We start from the raw sequence: 23,241 nt of genomic DNA, 5'->3' as shown, positions 1-23,241 counted from the left end.
CTTAACAGCGACTGTGCCTGTGGCCTTCCATTTCCTGATTACATTCCTTACAGGTTAAACTGACAGTTTAAACCTCTCAGATAGCTTTTTGTAGCCTTCTCCTAAACCATGATTTGATTTGAGGATCCCATGCTGTCACTTTTCAGAGGAGAGTCAAAGGGAAGCACAACTTGCAATTGACCACCTTAAATACCTTTTCTCATGATTGGACACACCTGTCTATGAAGTTCAAGGCTTAACGAGCTAATCCAACCAATTTGGTGCTGCAAGTAATCAGTACTGAGCAGTTACATGCATTCAAATCAGCAAAATTACAAGAGGGCCCACATTTTTGCACAGCCAGTTTTTCACATTTGATTTAATTTCATACAACTCCATACTGCTTTACTAAAAATCTTTGTTCGAAAAACACCCCAGTACTCAGATGTTACGTGGAAATTAAAGACATACCACTGTTATATTTTTTGTTGAAAGTAGAGTAAATTATTATGCAGACTTTTTCGTATGACTGTATTTACACAACTTACAGTATTTAATCCTGCAGATTTGCCCATGTGTTTTATCTTTTCCAACAATTTTGCTTTTAATTTTTAAGGAGAATCTGAGACTGTTCTTAATTTTCCCTTCTAGCTAAAAGATGTTATAAATAGTGGACATATGCTCTTTTAAAGTAGATCTAGGTTATGGAACTAGGCAAAATTAAGATTGTTTGGCTAATTAGATAGATTTCTGTACTTATGAATACAACCTGTCATATTATTCAGAACTGTGAGACCTACAAATCTTTACCAATCATGTACCGTTTCTGTTAATGCTGTGCTGCAGCAGTACTTTCTTCTACAGCTCAAATGATGTACCTTTCGGAATCCTGTAGTCAGACTTTACTGAAGTTTACTCCAATAAATGTGGGCCTTGACTCTAGAAATATTTTCCAGGAATTGAGGAGGAGGTAAGTTTCTTTTACTCCCTAATTGTGAATTTATCTGCTCTGTAAAGCTCATTTGTGATGGGGTATCTGGATATGGTGCCTGAGGTGTGTTTCATATTGAGTCAGGCCTTTGAAGCACAAGGTCATATTGGGTCTTTTTTTAAGAAATGTTAGCTTCTCCCTGATTTAACCACGATAAAGCTGGTGTTGAATTTTATAAAGGTCTTAGGTTGTCTAGAAATGGCATGATGGTGCAGTGGTTAGCTCTGTGGCATCACAGTACCTGGGAATTGGTTCCCAGTCTAGTCACTCTCTATGCAGAGTTTGCATGTTCTCCAGTTTCCAAAGATGTGCACGTTACGTTGTCTCTAATTTGGTCCCGTAATGAAGTTGGTGTATCCGTGAGAGTGCTCTGTGATGGTTTGGCACCTATTTAGGGCTGGATCCTGACTGTTTCTGTATATTATTTACAGCTTTCACTACATTGAATGATTTCTAAAAGTTTTTCAACCATAGTACATTGTTGCTCCTGCCTCATGTTAGTCCATTAGTGATAACTTCATACTGATAGAGAAAGAGAGGGTTACAGAAAGAATTAATTCTCTTACATTTCAGATGATTCAGATGTATCCTAATCTCTTAACTATTTTTGCTCTAATTCCTAAAACTATACCCCAATGAATGTCACTCTTAAAATCTTCATGGTATTATAAATAGGTTGTCACGTGTTATAAAGTTATGCACAGATCTCAATTTCTAACTGTTAAATTGTCATTTTAAGCACGGAGCATAAAAAATGGTGGGGTCTGACAACAGGATGCACAAGAAGTCAAGATTTGAGCCAAAAGACAATTATGACTGACCCATAATACTTACCTTGTTATCTGTAGTAAATCCTGAAATTCAGTCTGAATGGGGAATCTTCACATACACTCCAATCATAAGCTATTTATGTCAAAGCTTAGTATTTCTTTAGCCTTCATGTCAAAAGTAGATGCACTTCATTAACAAAAGAGGACATAAGACGTGCTAAAATACTCCAAAAGCAGGCTAGTGACTTTTATTGCAGGGTAAAATGTCTGAAATCACCAGCTGCGTCCAGCATCTAGTCTTCAGAGAAAATGTCATTTTTCTTTAAAGTTTCATTTAGGAGCACCTTTATCATTGTTCACTTGCTTTGTATAACTGAAAAAGCAGGAGACCTACCATTCAGAAAAAAAATACACATCACATATGCCGCACGTGAAAACACATATTGTTTGTTTGTATATATCAAAGACTTACATCACAGTATATTACTTTTCTGCCTATTCATACGGTTTGCTGACTCAAGGCCCTTCATTATGATTGGTATTTTAATATACCAGCTGCTCCAAAAGCATTAGGAAACATGAACCAAAGGCAGGTCAGCAGTTTCCTGGCTTCTTGGGTTTGCAATTACAGTTTGAAAGCTAATATTAAAATGGTTCTCCTTTCATGACAAACAAGATATTGTGTGATCATGTGGTGTGCTTTCGATTATTTATAATAAACAAAATTCCATAAAGCACTTTGCTGTAGATCTGAATTTATTTTCAAAATTAAATAAAAAGACACTCTCTTACTACCTCTTTTCTGGGGATATTCACTATTCACTTTGCTAAAGTGACATTTATTTGTTCTTGAAGTGCACTGGCCTTAAGGAAATACATTTATCACATGCCTTCCTCTTCCTATAAATATTTTAGCACAGCCTAATTTTTTTTTTTTTTTTGCTGGCAGGAAGTGTTGTGACAAGCTCTTAGATAAAAAAAACACATAAGTTACTAATTACAGAATTTACAAATAAATAAACAGATTTGTTAAAACTGACAGGTAACAAAGTACTTTGAAATATAAATGAAGCCTAGCAATATGTATCCATTAAATGTTCAACTATGTCCAACTGACAACAAAAAGTTCACCTTTAAAGCCAAAAGAGAAAAAAACTGAATGGCAACATATGTTCACAGAGATAAGCACAAGCACATCCAGAAACCTCACCCAAACTTAGTTCCTGCTTTGCTGCTTGTGCTGCTGGGATACACTCCAAACACCCACAGCGCTGAAATGGATTAAGAGAGTTTCATAATAAATGAAAGGACATTTACTGTATCTAGAAGTGCTACTCATGTAATCTAATTGATATTTAAAATGAACAATTCACATTGTAATTCATGACACACATGGACTGGCATCCCAGCCGGAATTGAACAGTGCAATGGAAAGACCTTGAGCACTGGTGAATATTTTTCTCCCCATATACCAGATGGCAACATCCCTGGGTTAAGATTTCCACACGGACACCAGCAGGAGATGCTGGAAACTGTAGTCCCATGGGGCACCCCTGTTGGATTCCATGGGAGCCTCCAGGGGGGGTTGTTGGGATTCACAACCCCTACTTTCAGAGACTTCCATTCAGCAGGCTAAAGGTACCTTGTTAAATAAAATACATATTTAAACCAGGATTGTTTTGGTGAGTTGGTATTCAGGGTTTGAAGGGTACTGTTGTACCCCCTTCTGGTTACAATGTTCATGTTCTGTTTCTAGCAGAACCTTGTAAATACATTGCTAGAAGATTATCTGGATTTTCTAGTAATAATGCATGACGGTTTTCTGTTCAACATTGTGTTTTGTATTAATATTGCACTTCAAGTCAGATTTGTAATTATTGTATTGCATGTTAGGCTCATTAGCAATAAAAATAAATGGCATTGAACTTTATTAAAACATGAATTAAATTGGAATTATCTAAATAAAAACTCAAATTCAAGTTTCAAGGAATAGACAAACAAAAGTGGGGAAGTTTTGTATGGGACCTGCATGTCAGACCTCCAGTGGCAATGACCTGGAGAAACTAACAATAACAGGACTACAATAGGTTAATTACTTGAACAACAAACTTCAGACTGCAAGGAGTCTTTCTGAAGAGCTCTGTGACTTCAAGCGTGGTAGGTACTGTGATAGGATGCCATCTTTGCAATGTGATGGCTCGTGAAATTTCATCCCTGCTGGATATTCCATAGTTAACTCTGACACATCTTCAAAAAGCAAAAGTGAGAAAAATGCATTTTTATGTGCTGTATACCATTTACTAGAAAATGTTTCCTAAAGTGAATCCACCATACATTTTCTACTGGAATCTCCAACATCACACAATGTCCCATATATTCTGTGCAAGTATAATCTAAGGTTTCTAGACAAACATCCAAGTACAGTTCAATATACCGTTAATCATTATATACCTAGAAATTTGCACTTACAAAAACATCTGTCCATCCATTTTATGAATTAGCTTAATCCAAGAGTAAGGTCACAGGGAGCACACCCTGATAGCAATAAGCACATGGAAGACAAACTGTCCATATTTGTCTATTTCTAGTCCCGGGGGTTTTAAATAACAAGTAAAACAAAGCAGAAGAGTTCATTTAAAAAGAGAATAATAATTTTCTTGAGCACTATTAGTAATGAAATAGTATGTACTTCATTCAGTAAATTTTATTCTTAATATAATGAAGAGTTTTGCCTTTTTTATTTGTACAGCTTTAGATAATATGGCCTATTTAAAATACATGATGCCATAAATTTACAGTGGCTATAAAAGTCTTCACGGCCCTATCTATTAAAATGGCAGGTGTTTGGGATGTAAGAAAAAAAGAAACCAAGATAGTTTTTGTCAGATTTTTTTTCACCTTTTTTTGTGAAATTGCAAACTATGCAAACAGTGTGAAAACAAACTAGAAACTGTTTAGAGAAAAAATAATAAAAATAAAAAAAACTTACAAGAACCTGTTTGCATTAGTGTGAACAACCCTAATCTAATAATCTGTTGAAGCACCTTTTGATTTTATTACAGCTCTCAGTCTATTTGGGTAGGAGTCTATCAGGTTTCACATCTTGACTTGGCAGTATTTTTCTATTCTTCGATGCAAACATGTGGTAGATCCATCAAATTGCAAGGGCATCTCCTGTACACAGCCCTCTTCAGGTCACTCCACAGATTTCTAATGGTATTAATGTCTGGGCTTTCACTGGGCTGCTCCAGAACATTAATCTTCTTCTAGTGAAGCCACTCCTTTGTTGATATGGATGTATGCTTTGGGTGGTTGCGGTGCTGAAATGTGAAATTCCTCTTTATAATTATCTTCCTAGCAGAGACCTGAAGGTTTATGCCAACATTGACTGGTATTTGGAACTACTCATGATTCCCTTGACCTTGATTTAAGCCTTCTGGATGAAGAATGCAGTTTTAAAACATATTGCTGACACTACATGCTTCACCATGTCTCTGGTTTTCCCAAACATATCTTTTGAAATTATGGCCAAAAAGGTCAACCCTAGTCTTGTCAGACCATAACACATTTTTTTCACATGTTTTTGAGAGACTAGAAATATCATATTTGCAAAATTCATCCATGGATTTTTTATTTGTGAAAAAAGACTTCTGACTTGCTACCTTCCACAATAGCCTAGATATAAGAATAATGGAGATTGGTGTCACATGTAGAGAGCAACCAGTATGTTCCCGAAAGTCCTGCATCTCATTAAATTATGCTGTACTTCTCTTCACAGCCTCTGTGACTGGTTTTCTCTTTGTCTTCTCCTTAAGTTTGGAGGGACAACCTCCACTTGTTGAGGATTGTCACATCTAATGCCCTGGACATTCTTTTGTGCCCCTGTCCTGATTGTGAACGTTCAACAATGAAATCCTGTTCATATTTTGAAAAGTTCTTGAGGACAATGGCTTTTTGCAGTAGGATAAAACCAAGACGATGTCAGGATAATCCTATAGGAACAGCTGAATGTTATTAAGAGGCAATCAGTGTGATTATAATTGATGGCAGGTGTATACCAGCCGGTATATAACACAAGATTAAATATGATTGGTTAATTCTGAACACAGTCACATCCCTAATCATATGTGCACACTCATGTAACCAGATTTTTGAATGTTTTGATCTTTATGTTCAGAATTACTTATGAACACTTTGAATTCACTCTTTTTTTGTCTGGCATCACCTGTCTCACTGGAGAATATCCCCTCCCCAAATGCCAAAACATACATATAGGCATCAAGCTTTTTGAGTTCCCTGCTATTTCTAGAACTCTAACCCCCTAGAAAAACTCAGTTTTAGGACATTTCTGGACCAAATAAAGTGTAAATTATATAGGTGTCTTCAGCAGAAATGACCAGAAGGACTTGAAGTTGTGCCTACAACATCAAATGAACCTAGGGGTTCAACCCCCTAATGGGATACAAGGGGTCAAAGTTACACCTTTTCACAAAACTTTGAAAAAATGGGGATCAGTAATGTAGAAATGTGGAGTGTTATTTATGCTATTTCAATTGCTGATCATGAATATGATAATATTTTTTATATTTGATTCTTTACCAGTGGTCCAAGCCCTCTGAGAGACACTGCCAGAAAGTGAAAAATTGGAAATTTAAAACATAAGCATGTGGGGTATCATGTTAGACTATTTCATGGTATATGATGGTATTTTTTTTATTGTTGTTTCTTTACTAGGGATCAGGCTCTCTTAGAGGTTAATTTCTATTACAGTCAAGAATATTTTGAACATTTAATTAAAATGCTCAAAACATCTAATATTATAAATAAGAATATTTCAAACATTTAATACAATTATTCTTGTTTATTATACCTCATGAAATGAATCATTGCTTTTCTTATGAATAATCTGAATTAGGGAGCCTTATACTACAGTATATCAGACACTTTTTAATTAAAAAACAACACTTGTTCTTTGCCAATTGAACTTATTGTTCACTCTAAAAACAATAGTATTGTGCATTCCTTAAAGTTATATCACATGTGAAACTCTGTATGTCTGTAATTTTATATTGTATACTTCATGTAAATGGCAGGTCAAATATGAAACTTTTTACTTTACATGGGAAATACTGCATTATTTTTTAAGCCTTTCCAAGGTTAAGCTCACTTCATTATTACACAATATGAACTAAAAATAATTACATCTATTACAAAAACTATGTAGGCAAAATTTGTTTGTTTTGCATCCACTTGAGGTCAATGATCATTTTGCAAGATATTTTAAAAATGTCACCATTGTCAGCAATTGTTTCTCCCTGACAGCTTTGATATCTTATAGAGAGAGAGGTTGGGTGCGCTAATAGCACATGACAAACCACCTGGACTGGGACCGAAGTGCAGCGGGCAACACCTCAGGCCAAAATAAATTCACCTACACCAAGTGAGTCAAGCCCTACATGTTAAGAAATACATTTGTCTTCACTATAATATTTGTAAGCCAACTGCTACTTTAAAATAACTGGAAACAAATGATTGTTAAAGTACTGTTAATTAAATTAATCAAAAAAAAGTTTCATGAAGGGTTATGTGCACTCATGTAGACTGCTACATTAGGGAACATAATTATATTAAAGTTTATTTCAAATTAAGTTGTCTACAGATTATTCTTTAAATTATTATGTTCACCTGACAATATAAATTTCCAAAACTTTGTGGTTATTACAGTAAATCTTATAAATGAGGAGGACCTCATTTTTTTTATTTTTCATCTCTTAATTTTTCATTTTCATTTCATTTTCATTTTTCATTCAAGATTAATGGGTCAAATTATATTCTGTATAGTAGTTCCCCTTTTAGGAATGATATTTCCAAATTTGTTTTCAATCAGCTCAATGGACTGTCTTTCCTATTGACATGCAATTATAGAATAGACAAAATCCTATTAAGCTAACAGGCATTACTGGCATTATTGGATTATTGAAAGAACATCTATAAGCATAGCTTTCTCTAGAGTATTGTTAAATTTGGAATAATGGTGATATTTTGTGCAAAAATAAGTGTATTTCCCAAAAACTTGGTTTGATCAAGACATCCTCTTGATAAGTCAGTTCTTGAGCACATGGGGGACTCTCATGAGTTGTGGTGAATTTACCTCTTATTGTAACTTCTCTGTTTCAGCTAAAGAGTTTGCCTTTGCAATGGAGGCTGTACCTGATGATTATGTGAGTTTGTATATAAGCATCTCTTACACTAATGTTGTTTCATTAGTTAACCCTGTTAATGCGGCTTGTGGACAAATTTGCTTTTCACAGTTCTTTAAGAATATTAATAATCAAGCTATTCATTCTTTATTTCAAAATGGGTATTTTCTGTACCTTATTTATCTGCATATTGGAGCATCATTGTTAATAAAGATGATAAACTTGAGAAAACAGTGATAATAATACTTGATAATAAACTTGAGAAAAAGCTTATTTATTACTGCATACATATTTTATTACAAAGTAAAGTAAATATATTTTAAAATTATACACATTTACCTTGTAAAGCACTTTCTTCAGAAATGTAAAAAAAGATGTGGTTGTTCTGTTTGTCAAATGCAACCAGAAACAGTGCAGCATCACTTTTGGCTTTGTCAGTATACTAAAAAGCTGTGTCAAGATATCTATATGTTTATTACTGATAAATTGTAAAGTGACTTTAATTTGTTTTATGAACATCTATTGTTTGGATTTCAAAATTACAATCTAAGTATTGGAAATCAGGCATACTGTATATGATTAACTTAGTATTAATGTTGGCAAATCCCTTGGGAATAACAAAATCAAAAAATCTGTTTAATATCTCCTACCATCTCCTTAATATCTCTTATATTTCCTAGACAAGAATGAGATTAGAAAGAAATAAAACTGAGACACTTTCATTTGTCACCTACTTCTCAGATTTTTTCCCCTGTGAAAAAATAACTTGGTATACTCATATGTGTTTCCTTGAATTTCAACAGACACCTCGGCAAAGTCACACAATGGTCTCAGATTTTTCAACATCTAAAAAAATTCTACAGGTTTATAAACATTCAAAGACATAATCCTCTCTGATTTGGTGCTGTGAATTGCAATTATCATCTGATCCATGCTATCCATTGAGGAAAGAGAAATAATCATAAGGGTTGGAGCTCAACCTGTTACCATGTTAAATGACTAATTTTATTGTTTCCAAACACAAATCAAAGTTCATAAAACAAAAGGTGTTGGACTGTGCATCCCACAAGTAACGCTGTTTCTTCAAAAACGATTCCATCCTATAAAAAGAGGCTAGTTTCCTAATGAACAACAACTTCTGGACTTGAGGCTGCTTGTATCCTTAGGGGACCAGTAGGGGCAGGGTTTCTGGCCAATGGCTGCATGTGATGTCACCATTCTGATGGCCTCTCTTCTTCTACTGTAAAGGAAACAGTGTAACGCAGTTACTGACTATGTTGCCCTTCCCTGTTACCTCATCAGAGGCAGGAAGTCACCCTCTAATCTTAAGTGTGTGTGATGCCATGTTAATCTTACTGCACTACACTTTTACTGTATAACAGCTATTTATTTGTCTAACAGATGCATAATCCTTGACACATTTATTTGGTCTAACTAGGGGGCTTCGCGCGCCAACTACCTTCTCCCCGGCCTGCACTATGCGCCAACTACTTTGCGTCTCTGCCACTCACATTGTGAAGAGAGGGGCTGAACACTCCACAAGCAGAAGCAGTCACTCCTCCAAAACACCCTCTTAAATGGTGATACAATTGGAAACAAATACAGTTTTTTTTACCTCTTCTTTGCTCGATCAGCTGCTGGCTGGCTTGCTGCTGCTACAGTGCCGCGTGATCTGCATCTTGCCCGGCTGTCCTTTTGTCTCACTGCCTTGGCTCTCTTCTCCCACAGACATCCTCTGCTCCTGTGGGGGGGATCCGCTCCCAAGGTGCGCCCCTATGAAAAGGAAGTTTTCTATTCTTTAAATTGAGAGACAGAACTGTCTCCTCTGACTACACACAGAGCTCAATTCACTCCTGAAAGAGACTTATGTTTGTTTGAAGTGTCTGAATAAAGGTTCCGTCCCTAAAATCTCCTGTGTATCTGTGCAATTCTGTGACCCAAGTGTGACAGCGTATGTGGATTTCACTTTCACCAAACAACAAATCTTTTAATTCTCATGGATATGCCTCTTCATTGGGAAGAAACACTACTTTTCCTTGATGGCAATACGAATTAGATGATCTACAAGTTTCTGACTTAAAGCTTTAATCCGAACAATATATTCGATCTCTTTTCGCTGTTCCATTATTTCACAGAGTAATAATTTCTGTTTGTTTGCGCTAATGCGATCTATACTATCATTTTTTTGAGACTTTCTGAATTTTATTACTTTCATTATCTCTAACCTGCTCTGCATGTTATCGCGCCAACGTTTTTAAATTCTTTACGACGTTCTACTTTGTTGTCTAATCTTTGTCTTTTATTTCCGGCCCCAGACATGGTTAAATACCTTGGCACAAAGTCTCGTCTCGCGGGATGTGAAAGTATCTCTCTGAGAAAATCACACCTCGTCTCTCCTTCCAAGATTTTTTTATTATAATAGAGAGACATATTCATTTTGCTTTGGCACTAACAGAGTGCAAGCAGAAAGGTAAACCTTTACATGCAGAAAAATCTGTCAACGCAACATTTCAAACATAAGAAAGGTTTAAGTATAGATTTTTTTACATTTTGTTTGTTAATATAGTTATTTTAGTGTTAACAACAACAACATTTATTTATATAGCATATTTTCATATAAATGATATCGCTCAAAGTGCTTTACAAGATGAAGAAAGAAAAATATATATATATATATAAAAATAAGGTTAGGTAATCCTAAGTAACAAAGAATAAAGTAAGGTCCAATGGCCAGGGAGGACAGAAAAAACAAACAAAAAAAAAACTCCAGGGGGCTGGAGAAAACAACAAAATCTGCAGGGGTTCCAAGGCCATGAGACCATCTAGCCCCCACTAGGCATTCTACCTAACATAAATGATTTCAATCAGTCCTCATGGTTTTCAGGCTTCACATGGAAGAATTAGATGATGATGGTCATGTGGGCATCTGGCCTTCAATACATTAATGTAAGGACTGCATGGTGCCTTGATCACGTGGTGGCGATGCAGGTCACTACTACAGAAGACTAGAAAAAAAAACAGCAGAGAAAGTGGAGGTTAGTTTGGATTGTGGAGCCATGATAAAAATGTTAATTAAATGCATATACAGAATATCAGTGTTATACTAAAATGAGGCTATAAGAAAGCCATATTAAAATAATGAGTTTTTATCAGTTTTTTGTGCTCCACCATATTAGCCTGGTAAATTTCTATTCCAGATTTTAGGTGCACAACAGCAGAAAGCTGCCTCACTGCTTCTTTTAAGTTTAGCTCTTGGAATTACAAGCAAACACTCATTTGAAGATCTAAGGTTACAATTTGGAGTGTAAGGTGAGAGACATTCCAAAATATAAGATGGAGCGAGATTATTTAAGGCTTTGTAAACCATAAGCAGTATTTTAAAGTTAATTCAATATCGCATAGATACCCAGTGTAGTGACATCAAAACTGGAGAGATGTGCTCAGATTTTCTTTTCCTAGTTAAGATTCTGGCAGTTGCATTCTGCACTAGATGCAATCGATTGATGTCTTTTTTGAGTAGTACTGAGAGGAATGCATTACAGGAATCTAGTCGACTAAAAACAAAAGCGTGAACTAATTTTACAGCATCTTGCAAAGTTATAAGGGATCTAATTTTTGCTATATTACTTAAGTGAAAAATGCTCTCCTAGAGATCTGATTAATATGTATTTTAAAATGTAGGTCAGTCAATAATTACACCTAAATTCTTTACCTCTGTCTTGACTTTTAATCCTAATGTATCAAATTTATTTCTAATATCCTCATTATATCCATTTTTGTGAATTACAAAGATTTCTGTTTTCTCCTTATTTAGCATGAGAAAATTACTACTCATCCATTCAGAAGCACAAATGAGACATTGGGTCAGTGAACCAAGAGAGTCAGGATCACCAGGCGCTATTGATGAATACAATTGTGTGTCGTCAGCATAGCTATGGTAGCTCACGTTATGCCTTGAGATAATCTGACTTCAAACATTCAAAGCACAATAAAGAAAGTCTTATATAGGCCCTCTTTCTCATTTCTAGGTTGTATTCCTTTACCATTGTATACTGACAGATCCTAAGCAGTGCAGGCATTCTAAAATGTCTGTCACTCTTTGAGCTTCAATACTTTTGTATATGCTGTACATTATGGTTATATGTCTGTAAAAATAATGTTACTGCCTTGATTCTTTAGGTAGCCTATATTACTGTTGAAATCTGAGCAGTGATTTGATTTTTATTTTGGAATATGAAAGTACTTGTATTGTGTTTTCAATAATATATGGTGCAATGTTTGTGGTAATTAAACACATTACCAGGATTACAAAACTGTAGTCCTTCTTAATAATTTTATTTGTTGCTCTAATTTATATCACTGTGCTCCAAATAGATTGTTCTCATTTTGGAAACTTGAAAGAGATGTAGCATAGCGGTTTAAGCATTGTATCTCAAACCCTGAGGACGTGGGCTTAAGTCCTGCTGCTGACACTGTGTGACCATGAACAATCACTTTACCTGCCTGTGCTCCAACTAGGAAAAAATAAAAGAAACCAAACTTGAATCACATGTTGTTGGTCATTTTGAAAAAAGGCATCTGCCTAATAAGTAAAAGCAAGATTAAAACAAGACTAGAAAGAGAAATGTCAAAATCCTAACACCTATTTCCAAACCAGATTCACGGTTTTGGCTACTTTTTACCACAGTTGTATCTCATGTCAACTTTATCAGTAAAGCTGTTTCTCCTAATCGAGTTTTAGGAGGAGGAACTGTGACAAAGTTGACTTCTTAAAATGAAATATAAATGAGAATCTCTGTTAAGACTCACAAATATCGGCCTTGGAGCGGCAAAAGTTTCCTAAGGGATATTATGCGCATGGTTTAAATTTTCCAGTAAGAAACTTTTTACTCTATTTTTGTGAAATATATGCGAGATTCTCTGTAAAAAAAGGCCATAACATGTATAGTGCTTTCAACGCTTTGTACGTTTTGTAACTAAAACTAGGGTCGTTTTAAAATTATACTAATTACTTTCTTGTGGCAATTTACTTTATATGAAACTGTTATAATTACTGTGCAATTTGCTTTTGTTATTTTTCTCATTACAAAAAAAACCCTAACTATGAGCAAGTACACGTTCTCTCACACGAATACATCCACCATCTTGTGTGTTACTGGACTCTGCCACATGCTGTTGGCAACTAGAGTGCCTATTGGTTGAGGTTCAGCGTGCAGTGACGCACAAGGACGTAACGTCCTGTGCGTGCGCATGCGCGTTTGTTGTACCGAGCTTGCGTGAGCAAGTGTTCGGTGCTGTACCTTGGCGCCTGGAAAAGATTGCATAGTGATGTTCGACAGGGAGTATTAAAAGATCAACACCATAGAGAACTGCGTTCATTAAATTGTTTTGTGGACAACTCGGTTGTCGATTACACCGAGGTAAGTTTTGCATATATTAAGAAAAGTAATTAGTTGGAGTACTTCATTTCAGGGAGGTAGGAAGGCCTACTCTCTGCATGGTGTGTTTTGTGCGGCTGATTATAAATGCGTAATTTTCAGAGGACTATGATCAATTTTGAGACACTTATTGTATGTTAAATGTGAGATCGTTTGAAGATTATGTTAAATGTCCTTGTATCTCTTTCTTTCCAATGTTAATGCCAGGCCGTGTTGTTTTTAAGTATCGTTGGAGCTCTCCTGCAGTTGAGTGTGTCAGAGATCCATTTTAACACCGACATCGGACTTGTGTGTATGAGTGATTTTTGTACGCGGGTGTTTAATGATACATATGCACTGCTCGTAACCCATTATCATCATTTCCCTGTTACTGGGTTCCATTCCAGTGCTAAATTAACCCATCTTGAACAAATAGTTTATTGCCGTTTGCTGTAAACTTCAGTTCTAGTTTGGGACAGCCTCATAAACTTTCAGAATTGTTAGTTTTGTTTTAGTGATTTGTTACAATTGTATTTCAAACATTTTTAGGTTTAAACCACAATGGCTACCCCTGCATTTCCGTATACCTTTGTCCCTCCTGGGATACCCACTCCTCCTGCTCCAATACCGGATTATATGTCAGAAGAAAAACTGCAAGAGAAAGGTATGTTGAATCACAAGAGTTTCTTTTTGTTATGTGTTTATTTTTTAAGATTGTGAACCGGGAGATTTAATAAGCATTTTTCCACGCACATGAGCTGATCATATCTGGATTTCGTTAGTCATTTGTGCTTTTTAAATCGGTCATACCTTTGTTTCTTTTGCTTTCTACATGATGTACATATCCATGACCCACTATACAGTTTACCAGGCCTTACTGTACATTTTATTTGTTGATATACATTATTGCAGTATTAATTATACATTTTTATACCGGCTTTTCCCTGCTCAGAGCGCTTCAGAGAAATTAAGAATGAACGACGGGGCATATCGCACATCACTGAATACAAACGACGCCTGCATAAAACATTCAATAACGATAAATCCAGGAAAAACAATGTTTTGAAGCAGAGTAAGGCACAGAAAACCAGATTAATGAATAAATCAAACCTTGAGAGAAAGTGAAAAGCTTTACAAAAAAATGAGGTGTGGTTTTTGCAGACAGAAGCTGTAGCAAGCATGTGCCATCCATCCCTGCAAAAATTCTACATTTGAATTATCTTACATCACACCTTGGCTTGTTGCCTAGAGTGTAATTTTTTTATGTTTTGTAAAGTGCAGTGTTATGTTGGTCACGATAAAATATACTAAGATGTGTTTTTGCAATTCAAAAACCAGTACAAAACACTCTTGGTAACTATACGATTGTAATGGAGTCTTTTTAGATTTACACCTCTTATTTCATACCGGATGAAAGGTTTTGCCTGTGCTTATTTGTTTAACTCTTTTTTTTGTAGCACGTAAGTGGCAACAGTTGCAAGCAAAACGTTATGCAGAGAAAAGAAAGTTTGGGTATGTTGATGCCCAGAAAGAAGACATGCCTCCTGAACATGTCCGTAAGATCATTCGTGACCACGGTGACATGACCAACAGAAAATTCCGCCATGACAAGAGGGTTTATTTGGGGTAATGAGCAACTTTTTCTTCCCTATATTGCATTTTTGGTTGTTTGCTTATTTTTAGATATTTTAAAGTGTTTGAACAAGCTAAACAATCAGCTGAAACAACTATAGTTATATTCAGAGCTAATGTGTTGAACAATATTTTAATGTTTTTTTGGTTTTTTTTTTCCCCCTTTCCGGGGACAGTGCTCTTAAATATATGCCTCATGCAGTTCTGAAACTCTTGGAAAACATGCCTATGCCGTGGGAGCAGATCCGTGATGTACCAGTGCTCTATCACATAACTGGTGCAATTTCATTTGTAAATGAGATTCCTTGGGTCATTGAACCGGTGTACATTGCACAATGGGGGTAAGCAAATTAAAAATCACATTTAGAACTTATAACTTCATAGTCAGTATGTGTGGATGTATACCTATGGTATTTATTATGTGTTTGTTTATGTAGTGTATATACGTTTTCGTCTTATTAACTTCATATTTTTTAAATCCTCATTAAAAACTAATTTCTGTAATATGTCCTTTGTTTAAATTAAAAACTGTTAGTGTTGCCCTAAGAAAGGTGTTATATAAGAATAAACTGAAGTTTAAGTCATTGATATAGAAAAACGGTCTTCCGTTCAAGATTTTGAACATCTTATACCTATTATGTTTTGTTTTTGCCCAAAAGCTTGTTTGTTTCTAGTTTAAGATTTTAATAGCAGTCGTGTAATGCCATTTTCATACAACTTTATTTACTCTCCAATTACTCTATGGCAGCTCAATGTGGATTATGATGCGTCGAGAAAAGAGAGACAGACGGCATTTCAAACGAATGCGTTTCCCACCTTTTGATGATGAGGAACCCCCTTTAGATTATGCTGACAACATTTTAGATGTTGAGCCTCTGGAAGCCATTCAAATGGAGCTGGATCCTGAAGAAGATTCCTCAGTTGCTGATTGGCTATATGATCACCAGCCTCTTAGAGACAACACCAAGTATGTGTTGTGTTTAAATATTAGACTCTTGAATATTCCTTATACTCTAATGTTTACAATCATTACATTTTTAAATGGTACTGTTAACCAATTCAGTCACTTATATTTTTTCCCTCTCTCCTGACTCATAAGGTTTGTGAATGGGTCTACATATAGGCGCTGGCAGTTTTCTCTTCCAATGATGTCAACTCTTTATCGTTTGGCCAATCAGCTTCTAACAGACTTGGTGGATGATAATTATTTCTATCTTTTTGACCTCAAAGCCTTCTTCACCTCCAAAGCACTTAATATGGCCATACCAGGAGGACCTAAATTTGAGCCACTTGTTAGAGACATCAACTTGCAGTAAGTGCATTAAAATATCATCTTGAATTTGACTTAATTTTCCTTATTTTGAGTAATACAAAGAATAATCCAGAATTCAGTCTTTGGCTGTAAGTTTGATGCATGTGGATGTTCCTTGTGGTTGAGTAGTAATCTGTCCCGAGTTGGTTGTTCTTGTAGGCATGGTTACCTGATTAGGCCATATGCCTTTTTATCCTGAACAGGGCAATCAGAATTATTTGGCATATGGAAATATTGATTTTGATTTGTTTCAGTTATGTTTGATAATTCTAAAATGTAAAATCACTGTTGAACAAGGGTTCCCAAACTTTTTGTTAAACTCAGGATCCCACAAAAGATTGGACGATCTGTTCAGTGTTCCTCAGTGCATGATCTTGGATTCTTGGTTATTGCTGACAGCAGCCTACTGCATGGTTTTGTTTAGTAATAGACATATTAAGTAAAACATGTTAACTACAGTAGACTATTGATACTCATGATCAAATGTTGTGCGATAGCTCTGGGCCAGGGGTTATAACTTTTATTTAGTTTTTTTATTTTTTTTAACTTTGCATCTCACCTTAGAAAATTGAATGTCTCGAAACACCACAATTTTTAAATTAAGTATTGAACTCTTATTAGGAACGGAAACATCTAAAGGCCTTTTTCTTTTTTAAACCCAACCCTAATATTGCAATTTTGGGGATTATAACTAGTGGTTACTGATAGCAGTTGTAGTTGCATGTCTTTTAATTCTTACATAATGGAAATTAATGTAAGAACAGTAGTGTGATTTACATATTTTTAATTTACAAAAAATATAGTTGTATGAATCCATATCAAAAAAGTAGAGAAACAAACTATATATAACTTTGGGTGAATAAAAACTCTGTCTGGGTAAAAGCCAAGTCACCTTCTAAGTTCTCCCTACTCCTGTATCTATTTGTGGAAAGATTAAGGTTCTTGAACATTGGCAGCTCTTTCCAAAACACAGGCTTTCCACAGTTGATTAATATTAGCGAGTACTAAATGAATTGTTAAATACATATTATTAATGTACGGTATATTGCTGTTACATCTTTCTCATTTTTAATATGTCTGCATTAGTCTGACACTTTCTGCTACAGTGATAAACACAGAGGTACACTAAAAAAAATAACAAAATCAGAAATATAGCACTGTTGAAAAATTGGTACTGTAAGAGTCAGCGAGATGCACACTCTGCTCAAACTTCTCGTGGGAAGGAGGAAATTCGCCTGTTAAGATGCTCTTTTTACAGAAAAATCCCTCAGTTTTGTTGCATGGTTTCTGTGCAGTCTCAAGTATGGTATAAATTGACTCAAAGAGGTGGGGATCAAGAGTGTTGGGGTTATGTTACACCCCTGGTAAGCAGAGGGAGACTTCAGATTGGCGTAGGCAGTTGCCATGATTAAAAAAAGATCAAGATGAGATTGAGATGGAAGTGAAGGCTTTGCATTAGAAGCGCAGGGAGTCAGAGAGGAGTGCTAGAATTAAAGTGATGCCGAGCAGAGAGAGACTTTTTTTTCCTCCCTTTTCCAAAGGCCTCCTTTTTTTTTTTTTTTTCCTTTGTGTTTCCCGTGTGTATCACCCGAGAGCCGCATGCGTATCACACAGGTTCAAACCTGCAGCTGTGGTCTTAACTGCTGCTTTAAAGTGGTCCTATATGCAAAGCAATTGAACATTTTGATTAATACTTATTTAAAAACTATGTGAGATAATTTAAAGACAATCTTTAAAATATGGCTAATTTTCTTTTAAGAGCGGCGGCCTTGGCTGACCCCCAAGCAAAGTATGGTCTCCCCCAGTTTGAAAACTCCTGGTCTAGAGCATTTTTTGTAGTTTTTTAAAACACAGAAATAATTTAGTGAAGGAATGTAATTGATCGATCATATATGTATATGTATGTATATTTTATAAAATCTGCTCTGATTTTTGTCCTGCAATGTAGGGATGAAGACTGGAATGAGTTTAATGACATCAACAAAATCATCATCAGACAGCCAATAAGAACGGAGTACAAGATTGCATTTCCATATTTATATAATAACTTACCTCATCATGTTCATCTTACTTGGTAAGCAAAAGTCTGATAGAAAATATTTTAACTCTGCATTTAAAAATGATTGAAAGGCTAATAAATGTTTAATATCATGAATTTTGATTCCAGGTATCACACCCCAAATGTTGTTTTCATTAAAACTGAAGATCCTGACCTTCCAGCCTTTTATTTTGACCCCTTGATCAATCCAATTTCCCACAGGCACTCTGTCAAGGTATGTAAATGTTTTAGGTAATTGTAAATGAACTTGTACACATGAATGGCAAATATTTCTTGCAGCGTTACTATTTTATAGTGAACTATGATACTGCCTTTTACTAAATGTAACAATTTTAAAAGACAGTTTATGTGAATAACATTTTTATTCTTGGTTATAACTGAAGATATTTTGTCTTGATGATTTAGGTGCTGTACTGTTAAACAGAAAACTAGCATTTCAGGGTCTCCCTAACCCCCACATAATCTGCAGGTCCTCCATTGTAGAAATATAATTTATAAACAATCTAACATTGGAATAACTTTTGAAAAACTTTGAAACTTACAAAATCTATTTAATATTCATTTCTTGGTAGAGTCAAGAGCCTTTGCCTGATGATGATGAGGAGTTTGAGTTGCCAGAGTTTGTAGAGCCATTTTTGAAAGATACCCCTCTTTACACTGACAATACAGCCAACGGTATTGCTTTACTGTGGGCTCCTCGTCCGTTTAATCTACGTTCTGGGAGAACCCGCAGGGCTCTAGACATCCCACTCATTAAAAACTGGTGAGCAGCCATTTTTTTCGCTTGTGTTTTTATCAAAAAATATGTAGTGATGACTGTTTGTGATAGGTATTCTTTTAGCGCGCCAGTATTTGTTAGTATTTTTAATTGGTTCTTCTTAGGTATCGTGAGCATTGTCCAGCTGGACAGCCAGTGAAAGTACGTGTCTCCTACCAGAAGCTACTTAAGTACTATGTTTTGAATGCCCTCAAACATCGGCCACCTAAAGCACAAAAAAAAAGGTTGGTACAGAATATTTTAGACTTTTTTTATTTTAATGTTATGTTTTTCTGCAGTTCATTAAATTACTCCTCGATCATTTTATGTCCTTTACAGATATTTATTTCGCTCTTTCAAATCCACAAAATTTTTCCAGTCTACAAAGTTGGATTGGGTTGAAGTTGGCCTTCAGGTATGTAGACAGGGATACAACATGCTGAACCTCTTGATCCACCGGAAAAATCTTAACTACCTTCATCTGGATTACAATTTCAATCTAAAGCCTGTGAAGACTCTCACCACAAAGGTAAATGGGCAAATCATTTTTTTTTAATGTTGACAGATTTTTAGGTACTATGGTCATAAAAAATGTATCATGAAAATCTACTGTTAAAGAATTATGAGGAAGTGAAATAAATTTCAGTCAGCATTCTTAGTGTAGTAGTTTATTTTTTTGGATGCTTATACAGTCATATGAAAAAGTTTGGGAACCCCTGTTAATTATTTGGATTTTTGTTTATCCTTGGCTGAGCTTTCAAAGTAGCAACTTCCTTTTAATATATGACATGCCTTATGGAAACAGTAGCATTTCAGCAGTGACATTAAGTTTATTGGATTAACAGAAAATATGGAATATGCATCACAACAAAATTAGACCGGTGCATAAATTTGGGCACCCCAACAGAGATATTGCATCAATACTTAGTTAAGCCTCCTTTTGCAAATAGAACAGCCTCTAGACGCCTCCTATAGCCTTTGAGTGTCTGGATTCTGGATGGTGGCATTTTTGACCATTCTTCCATACAAAATCTCTCTAGTTCAATTGATGGCTGCTGAGCATGGACAACCTGCTTCAAATCATCCCATAGATTTTCAATGATATTCAAGTTGGGGGACTGTGATTCCCATTCCAGAACATTGTACTTCTCCCTCTGCATGAATGCGTTTGTAGATTTCGAACTTCAACTTTGTGACTTATGCTTGGACATTATCCTGAAGAATTTATTGATATTGGGTTGAATTCATCTGACCCTCGACTTTAACAAGGGCCCCAGTCCCTGAACTAGCCACACAGCCCCACAGCATGATGGAACCACCAAATTTGACAATAAATAGCAGGTGTTCTTCTTGGAATGTGGTGTTCTTCTTCCGCCATGCAAAGCACTTTTTATGACCAAATAACTCAATTTTTGTCTTGTCAGTCTAAAAGCACTTTGTTCCAAAATGAATCTGGCTTTTCTAAATGAGCATTTGCATACAACAAGCAACTCTGTTTGTGGCATGAGTGCAGAAAGGACTTCTTTCTCATCACCCTGCCATACAGATGTTCTTTGTGCAAATTGCACTGAATTGTGGAACGATTTACAGATACACCATCCTGCAGGTCTTTGTGAGAAAGGTTACATACAACCCACAGATCACTTCCAATCATATTCATATGCTGCTCCTGTATTTTTCTTGGCCTGCCAGACCTGGGTTTAACAGCAACTGTGCCTGTGGCCTTCCATTTCCTGATTGCATTCCTTACAGTTGAAACTGGCAGTTTAAACCTCTGAGAGAGCTTTTTGTAGCCTTCCCCTAAACTGTGATACTGAACAATATTTGTTTTCAGATCTTTTGAGAGTTGCTTTGAGGATCCCATGCTGTCACTCTTCAGAGGAGAGTCAAAGGGAAGCGCAACTTGCAATTGACCACCTTAAATACCTTTTCTCATGATTGGACACACCTTCAAGGCTTAACGACCTAATCCAATCAATTTGGTGTTGCAAGTAATCAGTATTGAGCAGTTACATGCATTCAAATCAACAAACGTTTTCATATGACTATTTCTTTAGAGTATGAGCTATTGGTCCTCTAAAATGCAAAATTTATTTTCTCAAAAACAGAGCTGTTTTTATCAAGACACATAATCAACTGTTATACGTAATGGTATGTGCACTGTTCCTTTGAGAAACTGCAAAGGTTACTGTGAAACATTTGCAAAACAGACAGCTTGATTATCTAATGGAGCAATCATTGGTGCCTTTTTTGGTAGTGCAGTACCATGCAATGAGTGTATTTATTTCATATTGCTTAAAAATGTATACATTAGTTGTTGTGTTTTTAACCTATTGGTTAACCCCATGTACTTTGTAGTTATAGCAGAGAATAATTGTTAATCATGATTCCATGCAGAATGTGGATAACATTTCTGATAGAATGGGATCCTATGGTGAAAACCTCTGGACAACAATAAACAATATCAAAAATGTCCATCAAAAAGCTTGAATTACTTGTGTCACATAATCCATACCTCAGTTCATCTAGTTGTATGATTGTATGACTTGCATTTTTTTGCTAAAATATTGTTAGTTAGCTAATGAAAGTATTTCACAAATAAAAAAATAGCCTTGTTGTACTTTGTTGGCTTTGAATTCTTGACCAATGAATCAGTGGGAGAAGCTGGGTATTTAACTCCTAGACATTCTAATACACTCAATTTTATCAAAAATTATCTCTGTTCTCCTCAAACTATATTAAAGTTTTTTCTTGACCAGGACTATAAACCACATTAGGCAAATAAAAAAAAAATACATAATTTTGTTGTGAAGTATTCATTCGAAACTTTTCACAACCTATTGAAAAATAAAGGGTCTATTTAGTAAGAGAGTTCAACATGAAGCCATTTAATGTTTAACAATTCAGGTTTACTCTTTGCCCTACCATTAGTGATTCAGAGTTGTTTAACTGTTTCAAATTTATTTTTGTTTCATATGTACTTCTTAAGATCATGTATTTTTTTTTTTTTTTTTTGCATTGTAGGAGCGTAAAAAGTCTAGATTTGGCAATGCGTTCCACTTGTGTCGAGAAGTGTTGCGTCTCAGCAAGCTTGTGGTTGACAGCCATGTGCAGTACAGACTGGGAAATGTTGATGCTTTCCAGGTATAAAATAGACCTATAAATTTACTGCATTTTCAGTTTTTCATTGTGTGATGTTTAAATGTTAACTTTTTGTAAAATGTATTTATAAAAATTGATTAAATATGCTTTTGTTTCTCTCTCCTCAACTCTGTCTAAGCTGGCAGATGGCCTGCAGTATATCTTTGCCCATGTGGGTCAGTTGACTGGAATGTACCGTTATAAGTACAAGCTAATGAGACAAATTCGAATGTGCAAGGACTTGAAACATCTTATATATTACAGATTTAACACTGTAAGTGCCTTAAGGGAAACTTGTTTGTTTCCAGATTTAGTGCATTTTATGTTTTTACGATATCGTCCCCATTTCCTATAATCAGGCTGTGAATCTCATTTGACTGTGATTAATTACCATAGGGTCCTGTTGGAAAAGGCCCTGGCTGTGGATTCTGGGCTCCTGGCTGGAGAGTCTGGCTCTTTTTCATGAGAGGGATAACACCACTTCTGGAAAGGTGGTTAGGAAACCTGCTTGCCAGGCAGTTCGAAGGTAAGTTAATGTGTTTTCAGTGCCATGTATTTATCATACCAAAGCCTTTTATTTTATATGTACCATTTATTTATTGTTCCACTGTTGCAAACTTTTCATTTGTGCAGGACGTCACTCAAAGGGAGTGGCAAAGACTGTCACAAAACAGCGTGTGGAGTCCCACTTTGATCTGGAATTGAGAGCTGCTGTAATGCATGACATCTTAGATATGATGCCAGAGGGCATCAAGCAAAACAAGGCAAGGACCATTCTGCAGCATCTAAGTGAATCTTGGAGATGCTGGAAAGCCAATATTCCTTGGAAGGTGGGTTTAAAAAAAAAAAAAAAAAGAAAAGAAAAATTAGTCCATACATTCAGAATATTTTTAAGAATTGCAGGAAAGCAGTGCTTTGAGTAATGTTTTTATGTTTTTACATCTTTATTATAAAAGTGAAGCATTTAGTCAACACATTTAATT

At 35.6% G+C, this 23,241-nt stretch overlaps 2 protein-coding genes and 1 non-coding gene across 3 annotated transcripts in view; 2 read left to right on the top strand and 1 right to left on the bottom strand.

Annotated features, from left to right (window-relative positions):
• Positions 1-2,033, bottom strand: part of LOC120530661 (calpain-A-like) — a 45,911-nt gene extending 43,878 nt beyond the window's left edge. The window contains exon 1 of the mRNA XM_039755085.1: positions 1,805-2,033. The gene's annotated coding sequence lies outside the window, so the exon portion shown is untranslated. The remainder of the gene's footprint in view (positions 1-1,804) is intronic.
• An 11,164-nt stretch (positions 2,034-13,197) lies between these two features.
• The window catches only part of prpf8 (pre-mRNA processing factor 8), a 31,072-nt gene continuing 21,028 nt past the window's right edge, over positions 13,198-23,241 (top strand). Inside the window, exons 1-15 of the mRNA XM_039757083.1 lie at positions 13,198-13,360; positions 13,907-14,021; positions 14,815-14,983; positions 15,166-15,330; positions 15,738-15,956; positions 16,089-16,301; positions 18,250-18,375; positions 18,469-18,574; positions 18,933-19,123; positions 19,243-19,362; positions 19,457-19,646; positions 22,142-22,261; positions 22,398-22,532; positions 22,655-22,784; positions 22,892-23,088. Of these exons, the coding sequence (XP_039613017.1) occupies positions 13,919-14,021; positions 14,815-14,983; positions 15,166-15,330; positions 15,738-15,956; positions 16,089-16,301; positions 18,250-18,375; positions 18,469-18,574; positions 18,933-19,123; positions 19,243-19,362; positions 19,457-19,646; positions 22,142-22,261; positions 22,398-22,532; positions 22,655-22,784; positions 22,892-23,088 (2,184 nt within the window). The 5' untranslated portion in view covers positions 13,198-13,360; positions 13,907-13,918. The remainder of the gene's footprint in view (positions 13,361-13,906; positions 14,022-14,814; positions 14,984-15,165; positions 15,331-15,737; positions 15,957-16,088; positions 16,302-18,249; positions 18,376-18,468; positions 18,575-18,932; positions 19,124-19,242; positions 19,363-19,456; positions 19,647-22,141; positions 22,262-22,397; positions 22,533-22,654; positions 22,785-22,891; positions 23,089-23,241) is intronic.
• Positions 13,710-13,838, top strand: LOC120532003. Its single transcript, XR_005634191.1, has one exon. It is a non-coding gene; the product is annotated as a small nucleolar RNA SNORA54 (small nucleolar RNA).

This window comes from Polypterus senegalus, chromosome 6 (assembly GCF_016835505.1).
Source record: "Polypterus senegalus isolate Bchr_013 chromosome 6, ASM1683550v1, whole genome shotgun sequence".
Lineage (NCBI taxonomy): Eukaryota > Metazoa > Chordata > Cladistia > Polypteriformes > Polypteridae > Polypterus > Polypterus senegalus.
The sequence above is the reverse complement of the archived record's forward strand: the minus strand, read 5'-3'. Positions and strand labels throughout refer to the sequence as shown.